The 25,343-nt window shown below is 46.0% G+C and overlaps 1 protein-coding gene across 1 annotated transcript in view; it reads left to right on the top strand.

The window, feature by feature from the left end:
• The window catches only part of DNAH9 (dynein axonemal heavy chain 9), a 294,962-nt gene that overhangs the window by 110,700 nt on the left and 158,919 nt on the right, over positions 1-25,343 (top strand). The window contains exons 28-32 of the mRNA XM_057716515.1: positions 4,073-4,177; positions 12,682-12,839; positions 15,328-15,466; positions 17,341-17,628; positions 24,620-24,830. Of these exons, the coding sequence (XP_057572498.1) occupies positions 4,073-4,177; positions 12,682-12,839; positions 15,328-15,466; positions 17,341-17,628; positions 24,620-24,830 (901 nt within the window). The remainder of the gene's footprint in view (positions 1-4,072; positions 4,178-12,681; positions 12,840-15,327; positions 15,467-17,340; positions 17,629-24,619; positions 24,831-25,343) is intronic.

The following is a 25,343-nucleotide window of genomic DNA, read 5'->3' as shown; positions in this document are numbered from 1 at the left end:
CTTCCATGTCCTGGCTATTGTAAATAGTGCTGCAATAAATATTATGGTAAGGTTTGGATGAGCGCCAAACAGTGCGTGTGACATTTTAATGCAGCCCCACCCACTAAACGTCAGCTTCAAAGCCTGGAGTCGCTGTCCTTCCCCTGCTCCCCATGCTGATGTGCTGACGTCCCCCTGAGCTCTCTCACAGGGTGTGGGTGGGGCGAGGAGAGGAGAGGAGAGGAGTGAGGGTCAGAAGAGCCTTCACCAGCATCACTCACAGCAGCAAATTCTGTCTAAGTGTCTCCAGGGAACAAGCTAGAAACAAACATGGAACCACGCAGAGTCCATTCGAGTGGATTGGGCAACCGGGGAAGATAGGAGCAGGGGTTGAACAAGGAGGGGAGGGACGCAAGGCCACTGAGAGGTGCTGACCTTGAGGCATCGGGCCACCAGGACCCTGTGGGCTGCAGCACAGAAGCAGGAGCATGATGAAGACAAAGGGTCTTTAAGGAAAGCCTGGGCAGCCAGATGCAGGGTAACAGGAAGAGACTGGGAGGGAGAGAGGAACACTTCTGGTAAGAACATTGCAGTCGTCAAACTAGAGCGGGAGCTAAGCTGGATGATGGGGTAGCAGACACAGGAGAGAAAGATCGAGAGGCTAAAAAAAATTAAATGATACTTAGTGAGCATGGGGAGGGTGTGGGTGGGTGGTGAAGCAGAGGGAGGAGTTAAAAGAGGAGAGTTTGGGCTTCCTCAAGAACCCTCACAATCCCCTCTGCCTCAGGAATTTTGTAAGGAGGCGTCAGGTAATGGGGTGGACGCAAGAACTATGGGGAGACTTGGGGGAAAGGGGACGTTACCTCTTTATTAGTGCTGGTTGGAAAACCCATAAAACTAGCCACTTTCTCTGGAAATGGTTGCCATTTTAGTGCTAAGACATTCTTCATATTGTAGCAGCAATGCTTTTCCCATAGACCCCAATTTGGAGAGGCTACTGCTGAAGCATCTAGTGACTTTGAACCTGAAAGTATCTGGAATTCTTAATGACTTCTCCATGGCCTCGATGCTATAGAACACCTACTGCTTCTTGAGAAACCCTACTCTCTGTGCTTCTGAAACATCATACTCCCACAGTTCTCCTCTCTGATCTCGCCTTCTTGATCTCATTTTCTGACCCCCTTTCATCCTTTCAGGCTTTACTTTGATACAGATGACTCCTGAATCTGTTCTCCAGCTTCACACGTTCTGGTTGTCTGGGCTGCAGAGGCCTCCGTTTGGATGCCCTTCTCTCATATTTGGTCGACACTCTTCTTAGACAGTTCCTGCTGACTCCCTGTCTTCCTCCTGCTCAGGTTCCTCATCCCATCAATACTAATAATCTTATTTTTCCCCATGGGCCATAGTGGGCATCTTAAGACATCTTAATTGTTTCCTGTCCTTCCTTCTGTCATTCCAGCCATTCAGCAATGTTTATTCTTCCTTCAGCAAGGCTCTCACTTCCAGGCCTTTGACCTTATTCTTATAGCCCTTATCCTGTCCCCGAACCTCACCATCTTACAGCAAGGCAACACCACAGCCCAACTAATGGTACCATTGTACTGTCGTGGTGGGGTCAAAAAATGGGGCCATGTGGAGTCCTGGTACGAGGCCCTTGAGGGTGAGGTGTGAGGCAACAATTATCCCCCTATGGAAACTTTACTTTCTTCTGCTTTATATATTGGATTTCCATTTAATGAAAGGGATCCACAGCTTTCAGAACTTTTCAAAACCACTGTTATCTAGAGAAGCATGGATTTTGATTCTCAAAACTCCAACTTAGTGTTTGTAACCTTTGACAGTTGCTATATATATGTAATGTGTGTATGTGATATATATATATATGTATGTAATGTGTGTATGTGGTGTTTGACGGGTTGTTTTATATTTATATATATATATATATATATGTGTGGAAACCTGTCAAATGTCACATATACTAAGCAGGTCAGGAATATGTCATATATGTATGAAATATGAAATATATATTATGTTTTATTATATATAACGTGTATATACACATATGTATACACGCACTCATGAATATAATAATAGCCATATCCACCTGCAGGATTTGTTTTGAGCACACAAACACAATGCCTGGAACTTATGTCACCTCCTCATAGAGACTGTCTGTGACTTCTCAGTCTGAAATAGCTACTTGTCCATTACATCTCAGTAAAACAGAATGAATAAAGAAATAGCCACGTTACCCCACACCAGTGGGACGTATCACTGTCTGATAGTTTCTTATTTTTGTGTTTGTTGTCTGTTTCCCCCACTAGGACCCAAGACCCATGAGGATCAGGGCAATTCTCCCTTGTTCAGGGCTGAATCCACATGACCTAGGACAACCCCTGGCACATAGCACAGGCTCAGAGTATATCTATTGCGTAAATCGAGGAATCAGTTAATTCAAGGAACTTAGGAAAAGGTGGGGTTGATTCTTCCCTGCCTTTTCAAAGTCTGCCCCGCATCTGACCTAGCCTATATGGTGTTAGACTGGACCTCCTAAAATACCAGTTTAGTCATGCTTTTCTCGCTCCAAACCTCCAAAGATCTCTTATAATAAGTCAGGTCTTTTCAGAACCATGACCCCCTCTATTAAGTCAACTTCCAAGCCAAAATGACCCATTTACTTTTCTCTGTATGTACCGTGATTCTGCTCATCCTTTGTGCGTAATCCTCCTCCTCCCGGGAAGTCCTGCCCTTCTGTTATGCCTGCACAGACACTATTATCCTATTAAACCATCATTCCAATGTATGTTCTGAAGATACTGTGTAAGTTCTGTGAGATAGCAATACTCCAGATCTTCTGATTCTGTTCTTGTGTTCCTTCTACTACACTACTGTTTGCCAGAGTGCATTCTGAGAAAACCAGGAGGTCATGTGTGGAAGAAGAAAATTCTAGCTATATGACAAAGTTGAACTAATTTAATTTTTCCTTACTTCTCAGGGCCCTTAAAGTGCTAATATATGTTGTCAGGTGACTGACGTGGGTTATAGAATGTGTTTGTATACAGGCTGTGCAGTGTTTTCCAGACTTGATTTAGCAAAGAACCTTGTCTTTGGAGCATCTCCCAGCTTTGGCATTCCACGAAGTAAACTTTGGAAAGTGCTGTTGTCATAGTATATGAAATTCACTTCTTTGGCAAAACTGATCACTCTGGGGCACTTTGACCCACCTCTGTCTGAATTCCATAACATTTATGGTCCATATTATCTATTGGAACCACTGCTTGGGTAGCAGTTTACCTGTTTTATCTGTATACCTTATCTCTACAATCAATTTCTTAGAGGGGCTGAGCCTCTCTGGGTCTAGCACATGAGCTATGCATGGAGCTGATGGTCAGAAAATGCCCACCAAGTAAATGAATGGACTTTCTATTTGCATGTTCTTAGCACATCGGCAATGTTTCCTTGCCGACAGCCTTGAGTGTCTCCCAGTCGTCTCTCCCTTTATATGGCTTCATGGTTTACTAGTTCACGTTGGATGACAGAGCGGTTTTCATTCTTAGGACAGATATACCATCTTCCATCTGAAATTATTCCCTTGCTCTCATTTAAAAAGACTTACCTGTAGTTTATTTCTAATAGAGGTTATCCCTTCCTACCCCCATCTCCCAGCTTCCCATCATTCTGGGAAACCTAGGTATTTCACCTGAATTTAAAGATACAGACATAAACTTTTTCATCAGTACATGCCAAAGGCTGAGTGGAAGGATTTCTGTCTGTAAGGTGCAAGAAATATAATATTTTATTCATTTCCTGGGACTTTGAAAGTTACAGAATCAACAGTAATACAAGCCTGATGACATTTTAAAGGGATTTTGGTCCAAGTTTCTTGAAAAGGTTCTGTTTGATCCCATGACTTATGCTTGTACCCAAAGCCATCAAAATTTTAATTGTCCTTGAAATTTTAATACAGGCTTCTAACCAGTAGTCTTCAGGGAACTAGAAGTTCTGTAATAAAGGGGATGGGAAATTATTACTTAGATGTGTAATGGTAGGCCTGGTACAGATAGTGATTTAATCTTGGTACATTTTGTTACAGTCTTGTGGCAACATCTACAAGGGCCTCGCTCAGACTGGTGCCTGGGGCTGTTTTGATGAGTTTAATCGAATCTCCGTGGAGGTCTTGTCGGTGGTGGCTGTGCAGGTATGGGGGCTAGAACCTGATGGGAGCGCTGTGGTCTTCATGCCAAGCCCTGAGGACTTCTGCATCCTCTTGCTTTTACCCTCTCCTCACCCACTTGCCTCTCCCCTTCCCCCGCTGCATTTCCTGCCCTTTCCCTCATCTGCTAAAACCAGGCCTGGGTGCAGGGCCCTACCAAGGTGGGTCCATTCACTGGCCATGATCCTCCACTTCCTCCTGTAGAACGGGGAGAGAGAACATCCATGCACTTGCTTCATCGGAGTGAGGAAAAGATCCAAAAAGATGGCGAAGCCCAGCTCCTTAGAAAGGCATAGACTTGGGAAATTGTCAGACCAGGACTTAAAATTCAGCTCATCCATTTCCTAGCATTTCCTAGATCCAAAAGATGGCGGAAATTGTCAGACCAGGACTTAAAATTCAGCTCATCTTGGCCGGGTGCCCCACCTCTCTCAGCCTTATTCACTTGATCATATACAAAGTGAGGATGACAGCGTGAGTGTTGTTAAATGAAGAAAGTCATTTTTTTTGGTTAGAGTTTCCCTAAACGTGCCACTTATCTTCCAGGTCATCCAGGAAGCACTTACTAAACACCTACAGCATAGTCAGTGCTGTGCTCAAGGCCAGGCTGAAGGATTCCCAGTTGAATAGGACACTATTCCTAACTTCAAAAATCTTGAGTTCTGGAGACACTCTTGAATGTTCTAGATGTGACTTGATTTCTGACTCTCAGTATGGGACAAGACTACTAGAGACATTATCTTAAAGCCAGGCCTTGAAAAGATGGAGAGGATTTGGATTTGGGTTAGGACCCTGTATCAGTGGGAGCAGCAGAGAGAGGAGTTTAGAGAAAAGCGAATAAACTTTGGTTGAAAGTCTGTTCTGTACCAACTCGCTGACACTGGTCTGCACTGTTTCTTGGTGAAGCTCTTGAAAATTGCAGAACTGCAGGCTCTTCTCTTGTTCCCAGTGGAGATATATGGTCTTCTCTTTCCTTAGGGTTGTTTGATTCAGTAGGAAGGGGTAGAGGAAGTAAGTCAAATAGCTGCCTGAACACTCTCGGCTGAAAACCCTTGACTGGCTTGGTTCACAAGAGCTGATTGTGCTATCATGTTGGCAGCTTGAAACTGGCTCCCATGGAAATGGGCAAATCCTACTAACTGAGGCATTATGTTTTCCTGGAGAGCTGGTTGTTACATATTTACCAGCACACCTCTGCCTTGGGAGACTATCGGTGTTGCCAGATCTTTTGCATTTTTAAGGAGAAGCTGAGAGTCCATATTTTTTTTAAAAATCTCTAGATTTCTAAAAGTTGGCAATTTATTCAATTAAAAATAAAACCTGAGCTAAAGAAACAAAACATGTCTGCTGACTGCTTTCACCTTCAAGTAGTCACTTCACAGCTTGGAACCAGGAATGATGCTCCTGTAAAGACTGTTTGAATTTTGCAATATGTAATGTGGAATAGAACAAAAAAAAAAATAGACCTTTCTTGAAGTACTAATTCTAGGCCTAAAATGGTTCTGAAAATTAAGAGAGAAGCGTAAGCTTTTTGCCATGGTGTCTGTTGGGATCAATAACCACAATTATTTCTACCCGCTTCTATGTCCACCTCTTTCATCTTTGCTTTTATGGTTTTCTGCACCCTCTCCTGGCTGCTTGCCACAGCTTCCAGAGGGCACTTCTCGTCAGCTAGGCTGTGCTGCTCTCACTGCCTCACTTAAACCCAGGACCGCTCATCATAAGCAGTCACACCTGTGGTGTCCCGATGCAGCACTCAGTGCCGGGGGTTGCCAACGGGTTGTCTCCGTGTGTCCCGCAAGGAGCCCAGGGGAAGGGCAAAAGGTGGGGGCCACTCCAAGGGCAGCAGAGAGCTCTTCTTGGGCTCCAGAGGTGTGAACAAGTTCCACATGGAACTAGGCTTTTAAAAGAAGCAGGTTCTTGTAGAGTGGAGTTAGCCAGACAAGGCGGGGGAGAAGTGGTTATGTGTGTAGGCTCTGAAACCACACTGCCAGTGTTCAGCTTTGGTTCTGCCACTTACTAGCTATGTGACCTTGGGCAAGTCCATGTCTCAAGTTCCACATTTTGTAAAGGGGATTGATAACATTAATACCTACTTGATTCAGTTGTAGTAATTATTAAGCGAGTTAACATATGCAAAGCACTTAAAGCCCTGCACATAGTAGGCACACAATAAAGGTTAGTCTCTGTTATGATGAATGGTGGTGGTGGTGGTGGTGGTGGTTGTGGTGGTGGTGGTCGCGGTGTTGGTGGTGGTCGTGGTCGTGATGGTGGTGGTGGTGGTGGTCGTGGTGGTCATGGTGGTGGTGACGGTGGTGGTGGTGATGAAGTTGATGATTACTATCATTATTACATGAATCCTGCAGGAAATGGGTGGAAGAAAAGTAGAGGCTGGAACACACAGCGCAGGGAAGAAGGGTCTACTCCCTGGTCTCAACTGTCTCCTCTACACCCTTCACTCCTTCTCATCTGACCAGGCTCAGGCTATCTTAACAAACTTAACAGGGTCCTAACCAATGAGTGCCCGACAGCCACTGTTCCCAGGGCATAGTAGACAGATGCTGTGAATTTGCCTTACAGTATTTTGAAACTGCCCAACACAAGGTCAGTAATGAGTTCTCCAAGACCAGCTCCCTTTTGCTTCTGGAGTTAAATGAAATAAATTCAACCTAGAATTCCCTGATGCTTCCACACCTGTCGTCTAGGAATACATCATAGGAGACATTCTCAAGAAAGTGGTCTGACAACAACCTGGGCAAAATCTGAGCTAGTACCATTTAAAATCATAGACCCACCCAAGGAGAAAATTGCACTAACTGTTCACGCCGCAGTCCAGGCTGGCATATTGGTGCAGAAGCCACACCAGCTGTGACAGTTCTCCCCGCTCCTCCCCTGCCTCTCCCCCTCTCCTCTCCTCACATGTCTGTGCTCCTCTTCCCAGTAACTTCTACAAAAGTGAGCATGCCTCAGTGTCCTTGAAGGTGGAAATTTTCATGTCTCTGTCAGATTGGTCAAGCAGAATTGTATATCCAGTGTGGCAATTCCAAGAACAATTACTCTCTTTTTAAAATGTGTAAGATACTACTTACCTTTTTTTTTGGAATTTTGCCACTACTGTTGCAATCAGCCCCCTAGGCCTTGGGTTATGTGGTCCCGGGGACTGAGCCACTACCCTGCACCTCCAGCCCTTGGTCCCCCTCCACACTCCTGGCCAGGCCTCCCTGCCGCTTCCTCCCTTCCATAGATGCGAGCCCTGGCAGTGGGCTGGGCTGGGGCAGGAAGCGGCTAAAACAGCAGAGCAGCCAGCAGGGACTCAGGAGCCCACCACCGCAGTGTCCCAAGTACTCAAGGTGCTGAACAAGCGCCAGCGTCTCAGAGCCAAGGGAGCTTCCATGTAACACTCTTTATAGAGGGGCTTAAGCTCTAAGGTAAAAACACAGAAATATTTTTTAAAATGTAAGAAGTGATGAGTGGGTTGCACTTCCCAAAGGCAGCAGACTGCAGTCTGCCACTGCAGAGAGAAGCATGGAGTGAGCCAGGCAGGATTTTAATAACACCTGGCATTTGGGGGCAAAGGCTGGAGAAGAAAATGACCCCAGGGGACCATAGAATGAGTGGGCCACTTCCCTAGAACATAAGGGACAAGGTAGAAGGGTATAGAGCAAAAACTGAGAGGAGGTGCATAGCCTAGGGCTAGCTGATGACCACCTTAAAATATATCACCTGCAGGGAAGATGGGATGACTTTGATACTTCACCAGTGCATCTGATGCAAGTCCTTACCTGAGTGGGAGGATATAGGGGCAGAACCCTCCGTGATCACCAGCTTCCAGTCTTTGGAGGGAAAGATGTCATTCTTAAGATATCCAGTCAAGCCCCCGTGGTCAGGCAAGCACACGTGGCTTGTGCAGGTAACAGGACTGATCATTTGAAATCAGGGCTGGCCTGCAATATAGAGAAGTGAGACCTACACATGCACCTAAAATATAAGGCAGAAAGAAAGTTCCATTCAAGAGGTGCAATTAAAGGCTGTGGGGACTGGAAAGAAAGCAAGCCCATCTGGTCAAGAGGCGGTGGAGGGTCATGAATTGGGATGGGGCAGTGTGCTTCAGTGGCAAGGACAATTAACTGGCCACCCAGTGTCCTGGAGGGAACAGTGGAGAGTGCCGGGTGGGGTGGCGGCGTCTAGCCCCGTGCTACTCCAGCGGTGGACCAGCAGCGTCAGCACCCCCTGGGAACTTATGAGAAACACAGACTCTCAGACCCACCACAGACCTGCAGTAACAGGATCTGCATTTTCAGAAGACCCCTGGAGTTTAGAGGCACCATGACGTTGGAGAAAAGCTGCCCTGGGGCAGTACTCTCCACCCTGGCTGCACATTAGAATTGCCTGGGGTTTCTGAAAAACAGCAATCCACAAATGCACAGTCTCCACCCCACAGATTCTGATTTCATTGGTTTAGGGCAGGATCCAGGCATCCAAGTTAAAACAACAAACAAACAGACAAGTAAAACCTTCCCACGTGGTTCTCATATTCAGCAAACCTTGAGAGCCAGAATTGAGAGTGAGACTGTAAAGTAAGGAAAATATTTTTGAGGGCTGTGGAGCTTGGGCTCACGTCAAGTCCCACAGGATCAAGCCTGCTGGTCCAGGTGAGTGGGCTGCAGGGATGCATCCTCTCCTCAGCAGGTGGAGCAGAAGGAGCAGAGGACTCAGGCTCATTGAGAGATGGAGGCGGGTGGTGGGGGGTCTTGAGTCTGCAGGTGTGAATGGAGACACCTGGGCAGAGGCAAGTAAGAGTGGAAATCCAAGAATTGAGTGGACTGCAGTGGTTCTTGAACTTCAGCATGCATCAGAATCACCCAGAGGGCCTCTTAAAAGATGCTTTGTTGGAGCGCACCCCCAGAATTTCTGGTTTGGTCATTCTGAGGTGGGGCTAAGGACGTGCATGGGAATTTGGTAGGACGCAGGGACACAAGGTGTGAAATGGTGGACAGGTCACATCTTCTCGGCTTCAGTTTCCTCATTGGTAAAATGTTTGGTCCCGATCATGGTTCTCTCAGCTTTGGCACTAAGGAGGTCTTGGGCGTGACAATTCTTTGTTGCAAGGATCTGTCTTGTGCATTGTAAGAAGTTTAGCTGCATCCCTGGCCTCTACCCGCTAGATGTGAGCAGCAACCTTCCCCCTAGTTGTGACAACAAACATGTCTCCAGACGTGGCCAAATGTACGCTGGGGAGGGCAGGTGCAAGATGACCCCCCGTTGAGGACTCCTAGCTTCCTGTTTTTGTTTGTTTTCTTAATGGGTCAGGAAAGCACCTTTTTTATTTCATGGAAACCTATGTCTCTAAATTATAACAAACATGATTATTTTCAGAGCAAAACAAATTTCTCTGAAATGGTATATGTTGGATGAGGAGCTGCGTGTGGCCGGCACAGTGTTCCTACCGGGAAAGTCCACGTGGGGAGGTGGCTAAACGTGTGTGCTTTGGCCCCGGATTGCCTGATTTTAACCCAAGTTGCCCCACTTACCAAGTGTTAGACATCTGGCAAGTTTTATTTTTCTTTTAACTTTTTATTTTGAATTTATTTTAGAATTGTAGGAAGTTATAGAAAACCAATTACAGAAAAGTTGCAAAATAGGATAGAATTCCCTCAGGCTTCCCCTAATGCCTGCATCTTCCATGATTGTCGTACCGTCTTCACTGCCTTCTGCCTCAGTTTCCCCATCTATGAAATGAGGATCCATCCATCTCCTACAGCTGCTGAAGGGACCGAATGGGTTAATTCACATAAAGTTCTCAGAAAAGTGAGCACTGATACATATCAAGTGCCCACCAAGGGGCTGTTATCGTTTTGTTACTATTCCCTGAAGCTTTAAGATCTCCAAAAGTGATGAGTCTTTAGTGGGGAAACAGACCCTCTTGAGTGAGGAGTGTACCTGGCACCTTAGATACAGTCCGTGCCTAGCTGTGTGTGCACCTCCACCTGGCTGGGCTGCAGTTTAATCTGTATGATCCCAGTCTCCCTGCTTCTACCCCCCCACCCCCCATGCCATTGCCTCCTGAAGGACTTCTGGACTTTACTAGCGCCCCCTGGACCCTGACCACTGTTACATTCCAGTGGCTTGTTCTGTGGACCTCGGCTGCTTCTAAGGCAACAAGGAAATGCCAGGCAGAGAGTCTCCTGTCCTGCACGAGCAGGGCTAACGGAACCTGCTGTCAGCACTGATGCTCCAACCTTAACTGCCTCCTCAGCGTCTGTTCAACACTCTCCCCCAAGAGGCCCCTACAGGACTTTACACAAAAGCACAGGTGCCAGCAGTCCTACAGTGCATCATAAATTCCCGCTGAGCATGAGGTTTCTGGGCCTCGGGGTTGCAGGAGGGAGTGCTGAGTTAGAGCGAATGGCAGAAAGGGTCCCGGGCTTTGGCCTTCGCCCAAAGGTATCAGAGCAATTTGTAAGTGGTAATTAAACTCGCTTCCCCACTCCATCACAAGGGGAGAGCTCTGTGTATTTCACAAGTGGGAGGACCAGGGCCGAAGGAGAGACCCCAGCCTTCCCCACTCATGCCTCCCGGGGTCGTGAGGGTTGTGAGAGACCCCATGGCCGGGCTGTGCTGTGAGCACCACGGGAACCAGCAGAGCCCGAGCTGTTTGGCCCTCATGCTGGGTGCTGGAGGCCATCTCTGCCAGGACGCATTGACATTCTGTGCGAGGAAAAGAAGTTTCAGTCTCAAACTAATTGCTGTGAGCTCAAATGCATTCTGTCATTAGAGCTTCGCTTGGGAAAGCAGCTGAATCCCAATTGTGGAACTACCGGGCGTTCTGGCAGATAGCGCCCTTCTAGGCACTGGAGAGAGCCTTGCCCGTGTGGATGGTCCAGCTGCTCCAGGCTCTTGCTCTCTCTCTCCATCTCTCTCTCTCTGTCTCTGTCTGTCTGTGTGTGTGTCTGTCTGGTCCGGCTGCCTCTCTGTCTCTGTCTCTTTTACAAGTGTTCCAGCGCTAATTCTCTCTGTCTGTTTCTGTCTCTGTCTGTCTGTGTGTCTCTTTTGTTTATGGTCCAGCTCTCTCTCTCTCCCCCTCTCCTTCTCTGTCTCTCTCTGTTTCTGTCTCTCTGGTACCTGGTCCAGCTGTCCCTCTGTCTCTCTCTTGTTTACGATCCAACTGTTACTCTCTCCTTCTCTCTTATATACACTCTAGCTGTTTTTCTTTGTGCCTCTCTGTCTCTCTCTGTCTGTCTGTCTGTCTCTCTCTCTCTCTCTCTCTCTCTCTCTCACACACACACACACCCCTGCAGCCCAGTCCCACGGAACCCTTGATTATTCTAAACATGCTCAGCAGAGCTGATACACACAAGTCTCATTCAAAACCTTGCACCGACCCCGGCTTCCCGATTTTGCTCTCGAGAGCCCTGAGAGGCTGGACACGCTCAGAGGCTCCGGGGCCTGGCTGGACACGCGAGCCCCTTTCGTCTTCCCTGCTGTTGCTGACCGTTATCACACACGCTTTTCCAAAGCATCGGGTATGACGATAAATGGGTGAATTTCGTTTCTGTCTCTCCTTCCACTGCTGTGAGAATGATCTAGAATCTACATCTGACCAGGTCAAGCATCAGCTTAAATCCCCTGCAGCTCCAGACCACATTTAAGGAAAAGTCTAATCTCTTTAGAAAGGTACAAATAGCCCCTGGGGATCCAGCCCAGCCTCCTTTCGCCGCTGTGGCGTTTTCCACTCCTCACCATATGCCGCATCCCTACCAGAGTCACCTGTGTTTTCCAGGTCTGATCTAGAGATGTAGACGGGAGTAACCGAGAGAGGTTAAACCCACCTGAGGACAACATTGCAGTGATGGCGGCGGCCACATCAACAGTTCCCACGTTAGCTGCTATTTTTGAGCATTTTCTGTGTGCTAAACTCCTTACAGACTTTGTTTCATCTACTCCTTAGAGCAAGACTAGGGGCGCAGGTCCTGGCAGTCTCTCCATCGTGTAGCAGCTAAGAGCCCAGGCTCCAGAATCCACATGCCTGGATGCCGGTGCTGATGCCGGCACTTAGCAGCTGTGTAGGGCTCAGCAAACTACTCCACCTCTTGGTGCTTACGGTTCTTTATGGAGAAAGGGGATGATGGTACCAAAGAGCCCCCCTCAGAGCATCCTGGCGAGGATCACATGAGTTAATACAGAATCGTGCTCAGCACAGCAGCCAGTGTGGAGGGGACTGACGCTCAGAGTTATTTGCTGTTCACCCCCAACCTCTCAGGCACCATGTGGTGAGCGTGGGTATGGGGACACGGGCAGCCAGATTTCTTTCAGACGTGCACCCAGTGCCCATCAGTAAAGGGCCCAGGGCACAGTCACTGGGCCTGTCCTTCCACGAGAGGGGGCCCAGAGCGAGTGTTTGTGTTGTGTGTGACCACGGGGTCCCAGCCTTAGCTACCACCCCACCTCTGGAATGCTCTGGGAGCATTTTCTGATGACTTGTTCACCAGGTAAAAAGCATTCAAGATGCAGTTCGAGATAAGAAGCAGCGTTTCAGCTTCCTTGGAGAGGAGATTAGCCTGAACCCTTCTGTGGGCATCTTCATCACCATGAACCCGGGCTACGCCGGCCGCACAGAGCTGCCAGAAAACCTCAAGGCTCTGTTCAGGTGAGCGTCTGCTCTGTCCCGTGCCAGGGCCCCAAAGAGAGACTTCTTTTATTTTTTCCACTGGTAATGTATGACATATATATTAAAAGAAATGTGGAACATATAAAAAGTAGATTTTACAAAACCACGTTTAATACCATCACCAGTAAAATTATTTTTTGCTTAATTATGTTCTGTTCTTCTTTACAGGCATATAAAGTCATGCATTTGTAGTCTGCGTGTGTAGTCTACACACAGTTTTGTATTGTTTCATTTTTTCATTTCATAGTCTATCAAAATCCTATCATAAATAGTTTCTTCTTCTGTTAGGTATTCTTAAGCAATCTCATTTCATGACTGCATTTTATTCTATCAAGTGCATAGTCCACAATGTAGTTAATTAGTCCCCCGTAGTTAAATATAACATTTAAAATAAATGTGTGCATCATTGTGTAATATACATAAGCATGTTTTGTATGCATAATTATTTTCTTTGGCTAGCTTCCCAGGAATGGAATCACTGAGTTAACAGGGAGGAACTTTTTTAAGGCTCTTGATACACTTGCCAAATTGCTTTCTACAAAGGGTAGTGCTGAATGACACTCCCAAGGGCGATGCATGGTAGCACCTTTTATTTCACCTTTGCCACCAGTGGATACTGCCTCGCTTTTAAATCTTCTTTATTGTGATAAGAAAACACAAAAGCATTTCCTAGCAGGGGCTGGAATCTTCGTTCCTTTTTCAGAAAAGAGAAGTCAGTCCAACAAAGAGAAAGCTGAAAGATGCTTCGTGGCTTCTGATCGTCTATCTATTGAACTGGTACCTGAGAGAAAGAGGCTGTGAGAGCGAAAACAAACCTGTCTGTCTTGTGTTTGGACTGAGACCTAGTCCTCTCTGTTGGAGACGTGGAGGCCTAGGAGGCCCCTGGAAAGCTCCCTGTGTCCTTCAGTGCCTCACTTTCACTGCTCCGGGGGTGATGCGGTTCCTCCTCCTTCAGGCAGGTCCCCACCTTAACCGAGAATGTCAGCAGGCTGTGTGACCTAGTGCCACAGACCACGACACTGATCGCTGTTTGCTTATGCAAAGTATTTATTGGATAAACCGTGTGCTATGAACAATACTGGACAGAGGTTATCACTCTGATAAGAATTATTCCTTACATTCTTTCCCTGAATTTAAAGGAAACATATAGCCATTGAAGAAAATTTGGGGGCAAAACAGAAAAGTATTTGTAAAAATAATACATACAAACATCTACTTTTACATTTGACTCTCACAAAAACCCTGTGAGGTGGATGCTATTAGGACCCCCCTTTGAACTGTGAGAAAACAGACTCAGCAGATTGCCCAGGGGGGTAACCCTAGTTACTAAGATTAGCTAGTAACCCAACTAGTAAGCAGCAGAACTAGAGTCTGAACCCAGGCAGCCTGACTCCAGACTCTGCTCCCCACCCCCCAGTCCTATCATCCAGAGAAAGTCAGTGTGACCCCTTGCCCCCTGCCTTCCAGCACCCTGTGGACAGAGGACTTCTCTTTCAAACTTGGGAGCAGACTGTCTATAGTGTAGTACCCTGACTTCATTAATTAATGTTTCCCATGTCATTAAGTAGTTTTTCTTCTACAGCGTTATTTTCCGTGGCTGCATTGCACTCCGTTGTATGGATGTATATTTAACCTTATTTTAGGTTGCAGATTAATTGTGAGAATCTGTGTATTTGCTCGCTCCTTTGAATCTGAATGCAATGTAAAATAATACAAAGGAAAAATGTACTTGAATGATATGTTTTTGAAAATTTTAAATTAGTGTAGGGAAAATGCAATCAAAGAAACGTAACAACTTTAGTCTCCTATCACATACCTAGTAAATTAATTTTAAATTTAAGTAATATTAAAATGTTTCCAGAGCTAGTGGGGGGGAAATCACAATAAATCCTTATATATAGACAAAAATCCCCTTCTATATTCTCATATTTGCCATTTTGTGGCAAAGTAGGGTTAGTAGGTGCCTACTTCAGATGTCAGCATTAGGTATTGACATTTGTATGCAAATAAGCATAGAATAAGTTTGAGCCTCTAAACTTGGAGGAGACAAGTTTGGAGGATGAGAAATAGTTTCTCATTTTCTTGCAAATACCGAGAGAGACTCAATTCCTCAACCTTAGCCCTTAATCTATGATAAAAGATCACTAATCTGTTATCTGCTAATTACTGAGGCTTTACTAATCTGTGCCTTGTGTAAGGCACACTGGATCCAAGTTACAAGACTTGCGTGTAGGCCCACCTCTGTCCCCATCTGCTCACATCATCCATCACCTTGAGCAGAGTTTACTCCCTTTATCCTTATTAATTCATCTTTACATTGAAAGTCTTCAATGAAAGAATTGCTAAGGTCTCGGTTTTCACACTCACACATGCCTCTGTCCGTGATCCCAGCCGGTGTCTCTTGTCGTACAAGCTCCCCTCCCCTGCGTGCTGGGGACTGTCTCAGCCCTCTGTCTCCCTTACACAGGCCTTGTGCAATGGTCGTTCCAGACTTCGAGTTGATCTGTGAAATTATGTTGGTGGCAGAAGGATTCATTGAAGCACGGTTACTAGCCAGGAAGTTCATCACCCTTTACCAGTTGTGCAAAGAGCTTCTCTCCAAACAGGTACAATCCCTAGTTAGACAGAGCGACCAGTCACATGTGGTTCTCCCAGCTCTGGACAGGTTCTGGGGCCAGTGTTAGGGAAACATTAGAACCTTCTCATAGAGAGTCACTGTGCCTATAAGTATATTAAAGCTCTGGAAGCTTCTATAATAAAGGCTCATGTTCATTTTCTTAGCTCAGCGTTAAAAAAAAAAAAACAAAACTAGCCACAGAACTCCATTTTTTAATAGAATACTTAGCCACACCACATAGATCACCAGTGTCCCATGAGAAACACTGCAGTGGCCAGTGAAAGTCCTTGGAGGGAGTGGTCTCTGCCTAAAGGAGCACGAGATGGGGAAGTTTGGGGAGAGAGAGTCAGGAGTTAGGTGGCCCCGTGCTGCTCACTGCTGCTGGGCCTTAAGTGCGGCTTCTGCCCAAGGCAGGTCCCCTCACAAGAAGAGACCTTACAACATGACCAAGGGCCTCCAAGGTTTATGCCTTAGATGGAGAAGTTCTTGATGTCATGGACAGCCAGTCAAGCTTCCTGGGCTGATCCCAATGACTCTCTCTTCCCTTTGGGGTGTTGCTTGGATCACCTTTGACGCCACAACACGAGCTCTCTCAGCCCTGTGAAATCTGTCCCAGATGCATTTAAAATAAACAAACAAACAAAAACACCTCTCACACTTCGCAGGCCCTGGCTCACTGCATCCTCTTTACATCAGTTCTTGACCACTGTTGGCTTCAGCCCAGTGACTCACTTTCCCATCTCTGTCCCAAACTTCTCTGTTGAACTCGAAGCCTGTATATTCGGTGGTCTGGGACACAGGCCCCCTGATTATCTAAAACGCACTTCCAGATCAACATCTAAAGCCAGTGGTCCTGCCAGCTCCACTCCAAGCCCACTTCTCCTGCGTTCAGGGCTTCAGCAGAACAATCAGTTACCCAGTTATCAAGAACACCCTCCTCCTCCTCAGCCCCACATCTAATCATGAATGAATGGCCGTTCTTTCTACCCTGTGGCTATTTCTCAGATACCTCTCATTTTCTTTCTATCACTTTTGTTCCAAGCACCTATGTCTGTTGCTTAGAACTTCCTCTCTACTAGTTTCTCCACCTCTACTCTAGTTCTTCAAGTCTGTTCTTTAGCCACCAGCTGGAGGAGTCATTTAAAAATGCTCCTCACTGTACTTAGGATAAAGACTAGCGTCCTTACAGCTGTCTGCCAAAGACCGTGTGCGGCCCTGTCTCCTGCCTCTTCAGCGGCATCAGGTCACAGCTCTAAGGAAGGATTTGCTGTGAAGCAAGTAGCAGAGCTGGGACTTGAACCAAGGTCTGTCTGAGCTCAGAGCCTGTGCTCTGAAGTGCACGCTCCACCCTTCCCCAGCATGCTGTTCTGAGCCCTGGTGTCAGCAGTGCGCCCCATTCTCCCATGGAGCCTGCTCTCAGAACTTGTGACCTCTGGGTTCCTGCTTAGACAAGAATTTTAAGGAACTACTTTTGTAACTCCTTTTCTCAGAGTTTGAAGGCTCACCTTTGGCCATCTCTGAGAGTTAACACATCTCCCTCCTTGACAACCCTTCCACCCTCTGAATGTTCCAGGAGTAACTAGATAGGTTTGGAAGTTGTCTGTTTACCCTCCCTGACCCCCAGCCCCCCATGTGCTCTGCGTCTGTTTTGTTGTCGTAACAGCCAGAAGAGTAACAAATGCCAGACCAGGAGGTAGGATCCCGAGATCATGATCTACTATGTCGTGAATCTTTTCCTTTGCCTCTCCCTTGGCCTCCAAAGTGACCTGGTACGGGTGTGATATCTAATTCTGCAGACGTGAGCCTGAGCCTGTGCGGTTCTGTATCCCAGCAGCTCTGGTCTAACGCGCTGCCTTCCCGCAGGATCACTATGACTGGGGCCTGAGGGCCATCAAGTCCGTGCTGGTGGTGGCCGGATCCCTGAAGCGAGGAGACCCTGACCGGCCTGAGGACCAGGTCCTGATGCGCTCCCTGCGAGACTTCAACATCCCCAAGATTGTGACCGACGACATGCCCGTGTTCATGGGCCTGATAGGGGACCTGTTTCCCGCCCTGGAGGTCCCTCGGAAGAGAGACCTCAACTTCGAAGCTTTAGTTAGGAAGGCGGTGGTGGAGCTGAAACTCCAGGCTGAGGACAGCTTTGTGCTCAAGGTACAGGGTTTTCCTCCTGAGATTTCCTTGTCTCTTAATTCTTTTCTTGGACAATGGGTAACATTTCATCCTTAATCCAAAGGGTTGCTTTAGATGTACAGATACTGACTTTGCAATAATGCAGTTCCTCTCAGTAGCTCTGTACAGGGACATCCACAGTGTGGAATGTGTGGTGAGGAAGACAAGAGAAGGCCAGAGCCCCTACCATCTGGGGGTTCACATTCTCATGGGAGGAATGAGACACGGGCTCTGCAACAGCACGTGTTCCTTTCATGTGAATTACTTCATGCACGATTATACAGGAATGACAGTCATGTAAAGTGGAAGCTGTGTTGGTTCATATGCATGTTTTTGAGCTTGAAAATGCTTTGAAGTGGTCAGGAGCAAGCTTTATACAATTAAAGAAAAACCTTAGCATGGTAGATAGAATAATACCTCCCCCATTCCACCAAAGATGTCCACATCCTAATCCCCAGAATCTGTGAACGTGTTACATTCCATGGCAGGGGGTAAGGTCACAGATGGAGTTACAGTTGCTAATCAGCTGACCAGGCTGTGGGGAGATGACCCAGGTTTATCCAGGTGGCCCAGGATAATCGCAACGGTCTGAGTGAAAGAGGGAGACAGGAGAGCGTCAGTGGCCCCACAGAGGACAACCCAGCCACCACAGCTGGCTTCGAGGGTGGAGGACGGGGCCATGAGCCAGGGAGTGTGGGCAGCCCCTAGATACTAGAATAGGCAAGAGAACCCAACCCACCCCCCCACCCTCCAGAGCTTTCAGAAGGAACCAGCCCTCAACACCTTGATTTCAGTCCAGTAAGACTTCTGACCACCTGAACTATAAGATAATAAATTTGTGTCATTTTAAGCCATTAAGTCTATAGTAATTTGTTACGGTAGCCATAGAAAATGAATACATTTAGCAATAGCCAGAGACTTTAAGAAAAAAACCCTGAAACTTTAGTGCAAGTATAACCAGTCTCATGGCTGTGGGAACCATGGTGGTTTGTGCTGTTTTCTGGGGAGGCTTAGGGTGGGTGAAAGTCACTTCCTCATGTGTTAAAACAGTGGGTTAGTGAAGAAGGCTCCATCCTCATCCGATCTTTAGTTGTGATTAAAATGGTCTTTATTTGAAATTCATATACCCATGATCTACCTCTTGAAAAAAGAAGCACAGGCCCCCAGATTTAAAGCTTTGAAGGATAAATAGACGTGAGGTAAGGTGCAGATGCTCTAGTGATGTCACTGCACTAGCGTTTTTAGTGGGATTAGGATGCACTTTTGAGTTTTGAGGGCCTTGGATACAACATTCTGTACATTTTGAGTGGTCTGCCCAATCTTGTTTTTCCATAAATCTGTTATTTTTACTGAGCAATTTTGCAGAAGGTAACGTTTTTAGGATGCATCAATGTTGTTACAGAAGTGCCTGCACACAAATAACTGTACCTGGGAGCAGGATGTGACAAGGGCCACAAGAGAGGATCCTGGGGTACAAGGACATGGACAGAATTTTTTTTCCTGTACAATTGCTTCTCCAGGATATGCCACTAAGCTGCTTCACAGGAGAGAAAGTGCTCCCCCTTGAGGAACTTACAGCCTGGCGGGCTGGTTCCTCCTCCACTGCAGGTGGCATCTCCAGCACGCAGTACTTGCACTGTTTGAGCTTAAGCTCTGGCTACAAATAAATAGAATTGGTGTCTGCTTTCATTTCCAAGATTACATTTTGCAGAAGAAAGCAAAGCATCACCTGGTCCTTTGCAGCTGTGATTGGTTTTGCCCGTGGAGCCATCCCCACTCCCAACCTCTCTCCCCGCAAGTTCAGTTGATAGACTTTTTAAAGGTAGGGATGGACAGGAAGGCCTCCCAGATAGAGGGAATAGGGTCAGCCTAGGGGTAGATGGGGAGACATAGAGATTGCACAAGCTGTGGCAAGAAGTCCAGTGTTGCTAGAGGAAAAGATATTGGGGTGGGGGAGGGAAGGGGAGGCAATAGGACCTGAACGATAATATTCGACCATGCTATAGAGGGCTTTGGATGCCAGACTGAGGGGTTTCCTCTTACAGGCTCTGATCCTAAGAGGCACCCTCATCCCAGAGATGCGTGAATCCAATAGGCTCCTGGAGTGCAGGCACTGAGGCTGACATCTTAGAATCCGTACAGTCCACATTTTCCCAACCTCTCTGAGAGTCTACTGAGGCATGTGACCCTCCTTCCCCATTTTCTGCACTTTTTCTTGCTCAGAATCTCTTTCTTTCTGTTTATTTGTCAGTTGCCCCACATTCTGTTTCCTTCTTTTTCTTCTCTTCTTTCATAACCAATTTCCGCTCCTCTGATAAGACAGATGCCATTTACAAAAGGTTTTTGCAATAGATGATGTTTTCTACCCACTTTTCACTTGCACTGTCTGTTTGACTTTTTTTTTTGAAATATAGTTGATTTACAATGTTGTGTTAATTTCTGCTGTATTGCACAGTGCTCTTGAACTTTTTAAAGTTAATTCATCAAAAACCTCTAGGGAAGCTCTGGTTTGAGAAGACATCCTGCAATCTTTTAAAAGGATAAAATTAACTTAAAAAAAAAAAGGAATAAGCCCATAGAAGTGTGAAAACTGGAAAGGGGATGCAACAACAAATTTCTGGAAAGATGGGAAGAGGATGAAAGCAGGTTGACAGAGGAAGCAAGGCAGGGGGGCTGCAGGCCTGAATATGCTAAGAAAGGGCTTCAGGGGAAGAGGAGCCAGGAGGTGGTTCTGCAAAGCAGAACCCTGGAGAAGCTCAGGGCTCAGAGAAGGAAGTGAAGGAGGTTAGAGATGGGGAAGAGAACTGAGAACAGCCGGGAGGAGAGACATCAAGTCTGTTTCCCTCATCATTTTACCACTCAGCTCCCCACACTCTTTTCCCAGCTCCCCCTCCTAGTCCAAAATTCCCAAGAATGCAGACCATGCACAGCCAAGCACATGACTACAGTCAAAAAGAAAAGTCTAAGGGAACTTAAACTCTTTGGAGAGTGCTCTAAGGGTTTGACTGTGACTGCTCTAAGGATTTGAAGCCTATCCATTCTGGGCGCCTCGGCCTGAAGGCCAGACCCTGCTCACTCACCCACAAATGGAAGGACAAAGACAAAGGCCAGGATCTGAGCAGGAGCACAGAGCTCCCTCTCGGTCCTCCCTCCCTGGAAGGAGACCCGCATATCCAACCCTGAACATCACCCACCCCAGCCTCCTAGAAAACACAGTACAGTTCTCCATTTAAACTTGAGGCTCACGAGATACTGGAGGAAACCAACCACACAAGAGACAGACAGACCCAGAGGTAATCAACCCAAATCAAGGTAGGAATTCCATGGTCTCTAAGAAAAAGGACCTCAAAAATAGATATACTGGAAGGAAGAATAGATAAACAAGATGAAATGTCTCACGTGTTTTATTGAACTTCTCAGTTATGGAAACTAAGGCGTATGTCTATTTTCTTTTAACAAAGAAAAAGAAAAGCAGTTAAAAACAGCAAGAGCAAAAAGTTTTTTCTTAAAGTAAATGTGAACCTGATATTGATCAATATAGAGAGTGTAAGAAAACAGTATCTGTTTGACCTTGAATTGATGCTCAGAACATCCTCTGTCAAGTTATGATACGAGGCCCCCAGACAACGTGATGTATTCCAGGCAACTGCTTTCTTCTATAGTGAAAGATATCTACAATCGTAAAAATATAAGCCACTGTCGGTCTTCAACTCTTAGAATCATGGAAAATAGAGAAGGTCTAAATCTAAGTATGAAACAATGTAAATATCATCAAGCATGGCAGTGTAAGACTGTAATGTGTATGGCAGAAGATAGGAGATGGAAAAGAGAAGAAAAGATAAAAGGAAAGACAGAGATAAATATATATTTATCTTACAAAAGATGCTGTCAAAAGATGGAGGGAACTCCCTAGCTGTCCAGTGGTTAGGACTCTGTGCTTTCACTGCCAAGAGCCCAGGTTTGATCCCTGGTTGGGGAACTAAGATCCCTCAAGTCGTACAGTGCAGCCAAAAAAAAAGTTGATGGATTCATAACAGTCAGAGTAGAAATAACCCCCTCATCAGTTGATAAATGGACACACAAAACGTGGTATACTTATGTAATGGAATATTATTCAGCTATAAAGAGGAATGAAGTACTGGTACATGCTACAGCGTAGATGAGCCTTGAAAACATTGTAAGTGAAAGAGGCCATTCACAAAATACCACATATTCTTTGAATCTAGTTCTCTGAAATGCCCAAAATAGTCAAATTTATAGAGGCAGAATGTGTATCAGGGGCTGCACAGGGATGAATTAGGGGTGGGGATGGGAAGTGACTACTGATAGGTCTGGTTTTTCCTTTTGGGGTGATGAAAATGTTCTAAAATTGGATAGTGGTGGGTTGTGTAATCCTGTGAATATGCTAAAAGCTACTGGAAAAAGGTGAATTTTAGGGTATGTGAATTATATCTCAATACAGCTGTTGAAATGAACAAAAAGAGGTTGATGGAACTAGAAAGCAATTTTGTCTTTCTGATATCAGGGAATCAGTCAGTAGTTGTTCCCAGAAAAAAACAAATCTAGGGATATAATACAGTCTGCATTCAGTAGCCAGAGAACCGTCCACTGCCACCACCTCTCCTCCTCCTCTTCCTCCAATTCCTCCTCCTCCTCCTTCATTTTTTTTTAATTGCAATGCCTTCAGATCAGTTTCATGCTTAAAATTTTCCAAATGCTTTCTATTGTACTTAGAATAAAATTCCAAGTACCAATTTCTGCATATCTGCCCCCTGCTTACCTCTCTTATCTCATCGTGTACTGCTCCCTCCTCCTTTTTTTTTTAAATTATTTTTTATTTTTTTCTGTTCTCTGAGCCCTCCAAGCTTGCTGCTGAGCATAAGGCTTTTGCACTCACCATCACTCTAGCTGGAATGCTCTTCCACTGGTCTTCACATGGCTGGCTCTTTTTCATTCATATGTTAGCTTAGATGTCAGCTCCTCAGAGACCCTTCCTGACCACTTCCCTCATTTTTATCTGGGAAGGTCCTGCATTGAGTCCCCGAAAGCTGAAAACAAGGGTCAGAATTGAGAATCTCCTTTGGGTGATTCTGGGTTCTGAATCAGAGCAACAAAAATAGCTTGGGATAGAGGGGGAAAATTACTGATGCTACGGAAAGCAAAACTCAGTATCCCAATAAATTCTCCTTCCACAGTGGAAGCTAATTGTCTTGCTCCCCAAAGAGCCATTTATCTGCTACTTTTATATTGCTCTCTTCATATTAGTGGTACTACGCGCCTTCTAATTCCCTTGGTGTACAATTCTAGAATTCTTTTTAACACTCCTATCAATTACATTTTTTAAAAAATATAGTCATTTTAAGTTAATTTTCTTTACTTTTTAAAATTTTATTGAAGTATAGTTGATTTACAATGTCATGTTAGCTTTAAGTGTACAGCACAGTGATTCAGATATATATATATATTCAGATATATATATCTACTCTTTTTCATATTCTTTTCCCTTATAAGCTATTACAAAATATTGAGTATTTTGTAACACTGTGCTATACAGTAGGTCCTTGTTGGTTATCTATTTTATATATAGTAGTGTAATTTTTTAACGTAGAATACATAAAATGTTTGAGGGGAAAACTTTCTGTTGTCCCACTACCCCATCAACATTTTAGTACGTTTCTTCTTCAGTCCACTTTCCTCAGCTATTAAGGATCTTATTGTATAAAATATGAGGAAACTTGATCTACAATAAATTTCAAATGTTTTAGCTCATGACATACAAGACCTTTCCTGATAGGGCTCATCCAACCTTTCCAGCCATCCTTCACATTTTCAGAAATTATTTCTTCAGTACTTGGTCTCTGCCAGATTCTCTGCTAGACACTGGAAATAGAGAAATAAAGGCCCAGTCCTGCCTGCCTTTGAGAAGCTGATAAGCTAATAGGCCCACAGAAAAGTAACCACTGCAGTACTGGATGCAGGATGTAGGTATGGGATACCCACCCCAGGCTGCGGGCGGGGTGTGTAGGCGCTGGCCAAGAAGGCAGGAGAAGGGATCACTTCTGAACAGAAGGCACGATGTGTTAAAGGCCCAGACGTGGGAAAGAGCATCACTAAAGAGCTCCAAGCAGTTGTCTAGCTGGTGTGTGTGTGTCGAGGGATGAGATAAGACTGGAAGCTGGTTTGGGCCAGGCTGCAAAAGGGCCTTGTAAACCAGTGTAAGGATTGGGGATTTTATCTCCAAAACTGTGGAGAACCGCTGAAGGGACAGTGTGACAGCAGTGACATGATCAGGTCTTCCTTCCAGTAAGTGTACAAGAGTGCAGAAAGGTGAGCCTGGAGGCAAACTAGAATAAGAGTGATGATACCTTCAATGTGACCATTGTCCCCAAGGAGCTCCTTGACTCCAGCCTCATCAAGCCATCTCACCAACCCGGGCACCAGAAGCCTTTGTTTGTGCTGTTTCCTCTGCCTGGAATATCCTTCCTGTTCATCTTTTTGGCAAACTCCTACTCATCTCTGAAGCCCCAGTTCAAAAGCCCCCTTCTCTGTGAAGCCTTTTGTGTTCCTTTTATCTGTACAAAATCAGTTGTTTCTTCCTGTCTTCTCCCATAGTTCTTAATAAATACATCAGCTACAGCAGTTATCACCTTACGTTATAATTATCTGTCAACATGACTTGTTTCTCCGTCAGACTCTGAAGTGAGGGAGGGCCGGAGAGTCATCTCTGAATCTCCCTCACCAGGCACACTCTCTAGCACTTAGTTGTGACTAATAAATATAGGCTGGAATGATAAATACACAAGTAAATGAATCGTGTTGCCCCTGTGTTTACGACCCCATCACACCTTGGGGGGACTAATGCCTCCTGTGTTGACCTCAGGTCTCACTCAGACACCAGCCTGGCCACAGAAGAGCAGCTGGGATGTGGGTAAGTGACAGGCTGGTCCCTCTGGCTGAATTCTGTGTCTCCCAGGTGGTCCAGCTGGAGGAGCTTCTGGCCGTGCGACACTCCGTGTTCGTGGTGGGCAGCGCGGGAACTGGCAAGTCGCAGGTGCTGAGGTCCTTGCACAAGACCTACCAGATCATGAAACGCCGCCCCGTCTGGACTGACCTCAACCCCAAAGCGGTCACCAACGATGAGCTCTTTGGCATCATCAATCCAGCCACACGAGAATGGAAGGATGGTAAGAGCGGGATACCGCTATCTCAGCCCCTCATGCAGACGAGAATGCAGTAGGGTGAATGCAGGGAGGGAACACTGGGCTGATCTGTTTGGCATGGGAGAAGGAGGTGAAGAGAATCAAAGAAAGGAAACCAATTTTGTCTTGGAGGGGAACCTCAGCCCTTGGGAGAGTCTCTTTACTTGGGGACTCTGCAGCAGCCTCTTGAGAGAGGGCACTTTAAAGAGGATAAAGCAGGGCAGACATTCTCAGCTGTAGTGTCGTGATTCTGGAACACAAGTCATGGAGTCCCTACATTGCCTGGCAGAGGGTCTAAGACATGGGTAGGACAGGGAAGCCCACCGCTGTTCCAAAGGAGCATTTCAGTCTAGCATCCCTCAGAGGGTATCTCCCTGTCAGCACTGCCCCAGGAGTGATGGGGAAGCTGCTGCAGAAAACTCATCTCAGGAGGATCCTGGAACAACAGTCCCTTGCACAGCAAACCCACGCCCACTCGGTGCTGACCTCAGCATCACC

This window comes from Hippopotamus amphibius, chromosome 17 (genome assembly GCF_030028045.1).
Source record: "Hippopotamus amphibius kiboko isolate mHipAmp2 chromosome 17, mHipAmp2.hap2, whole genome shotgun sequence".
Lineage (NCBI taxonomy): Eukaryota > Metazoa > Chordata > Mammalia > Artiodactyla > Hippopotamidae > Hippopotamus > Hippopotamus amphibius.
The sequence above is the reverse complement of the archived record's forward strand: the minus strand, read 5'-3'. Positions and strand labels throughout refer to the sequence as shown.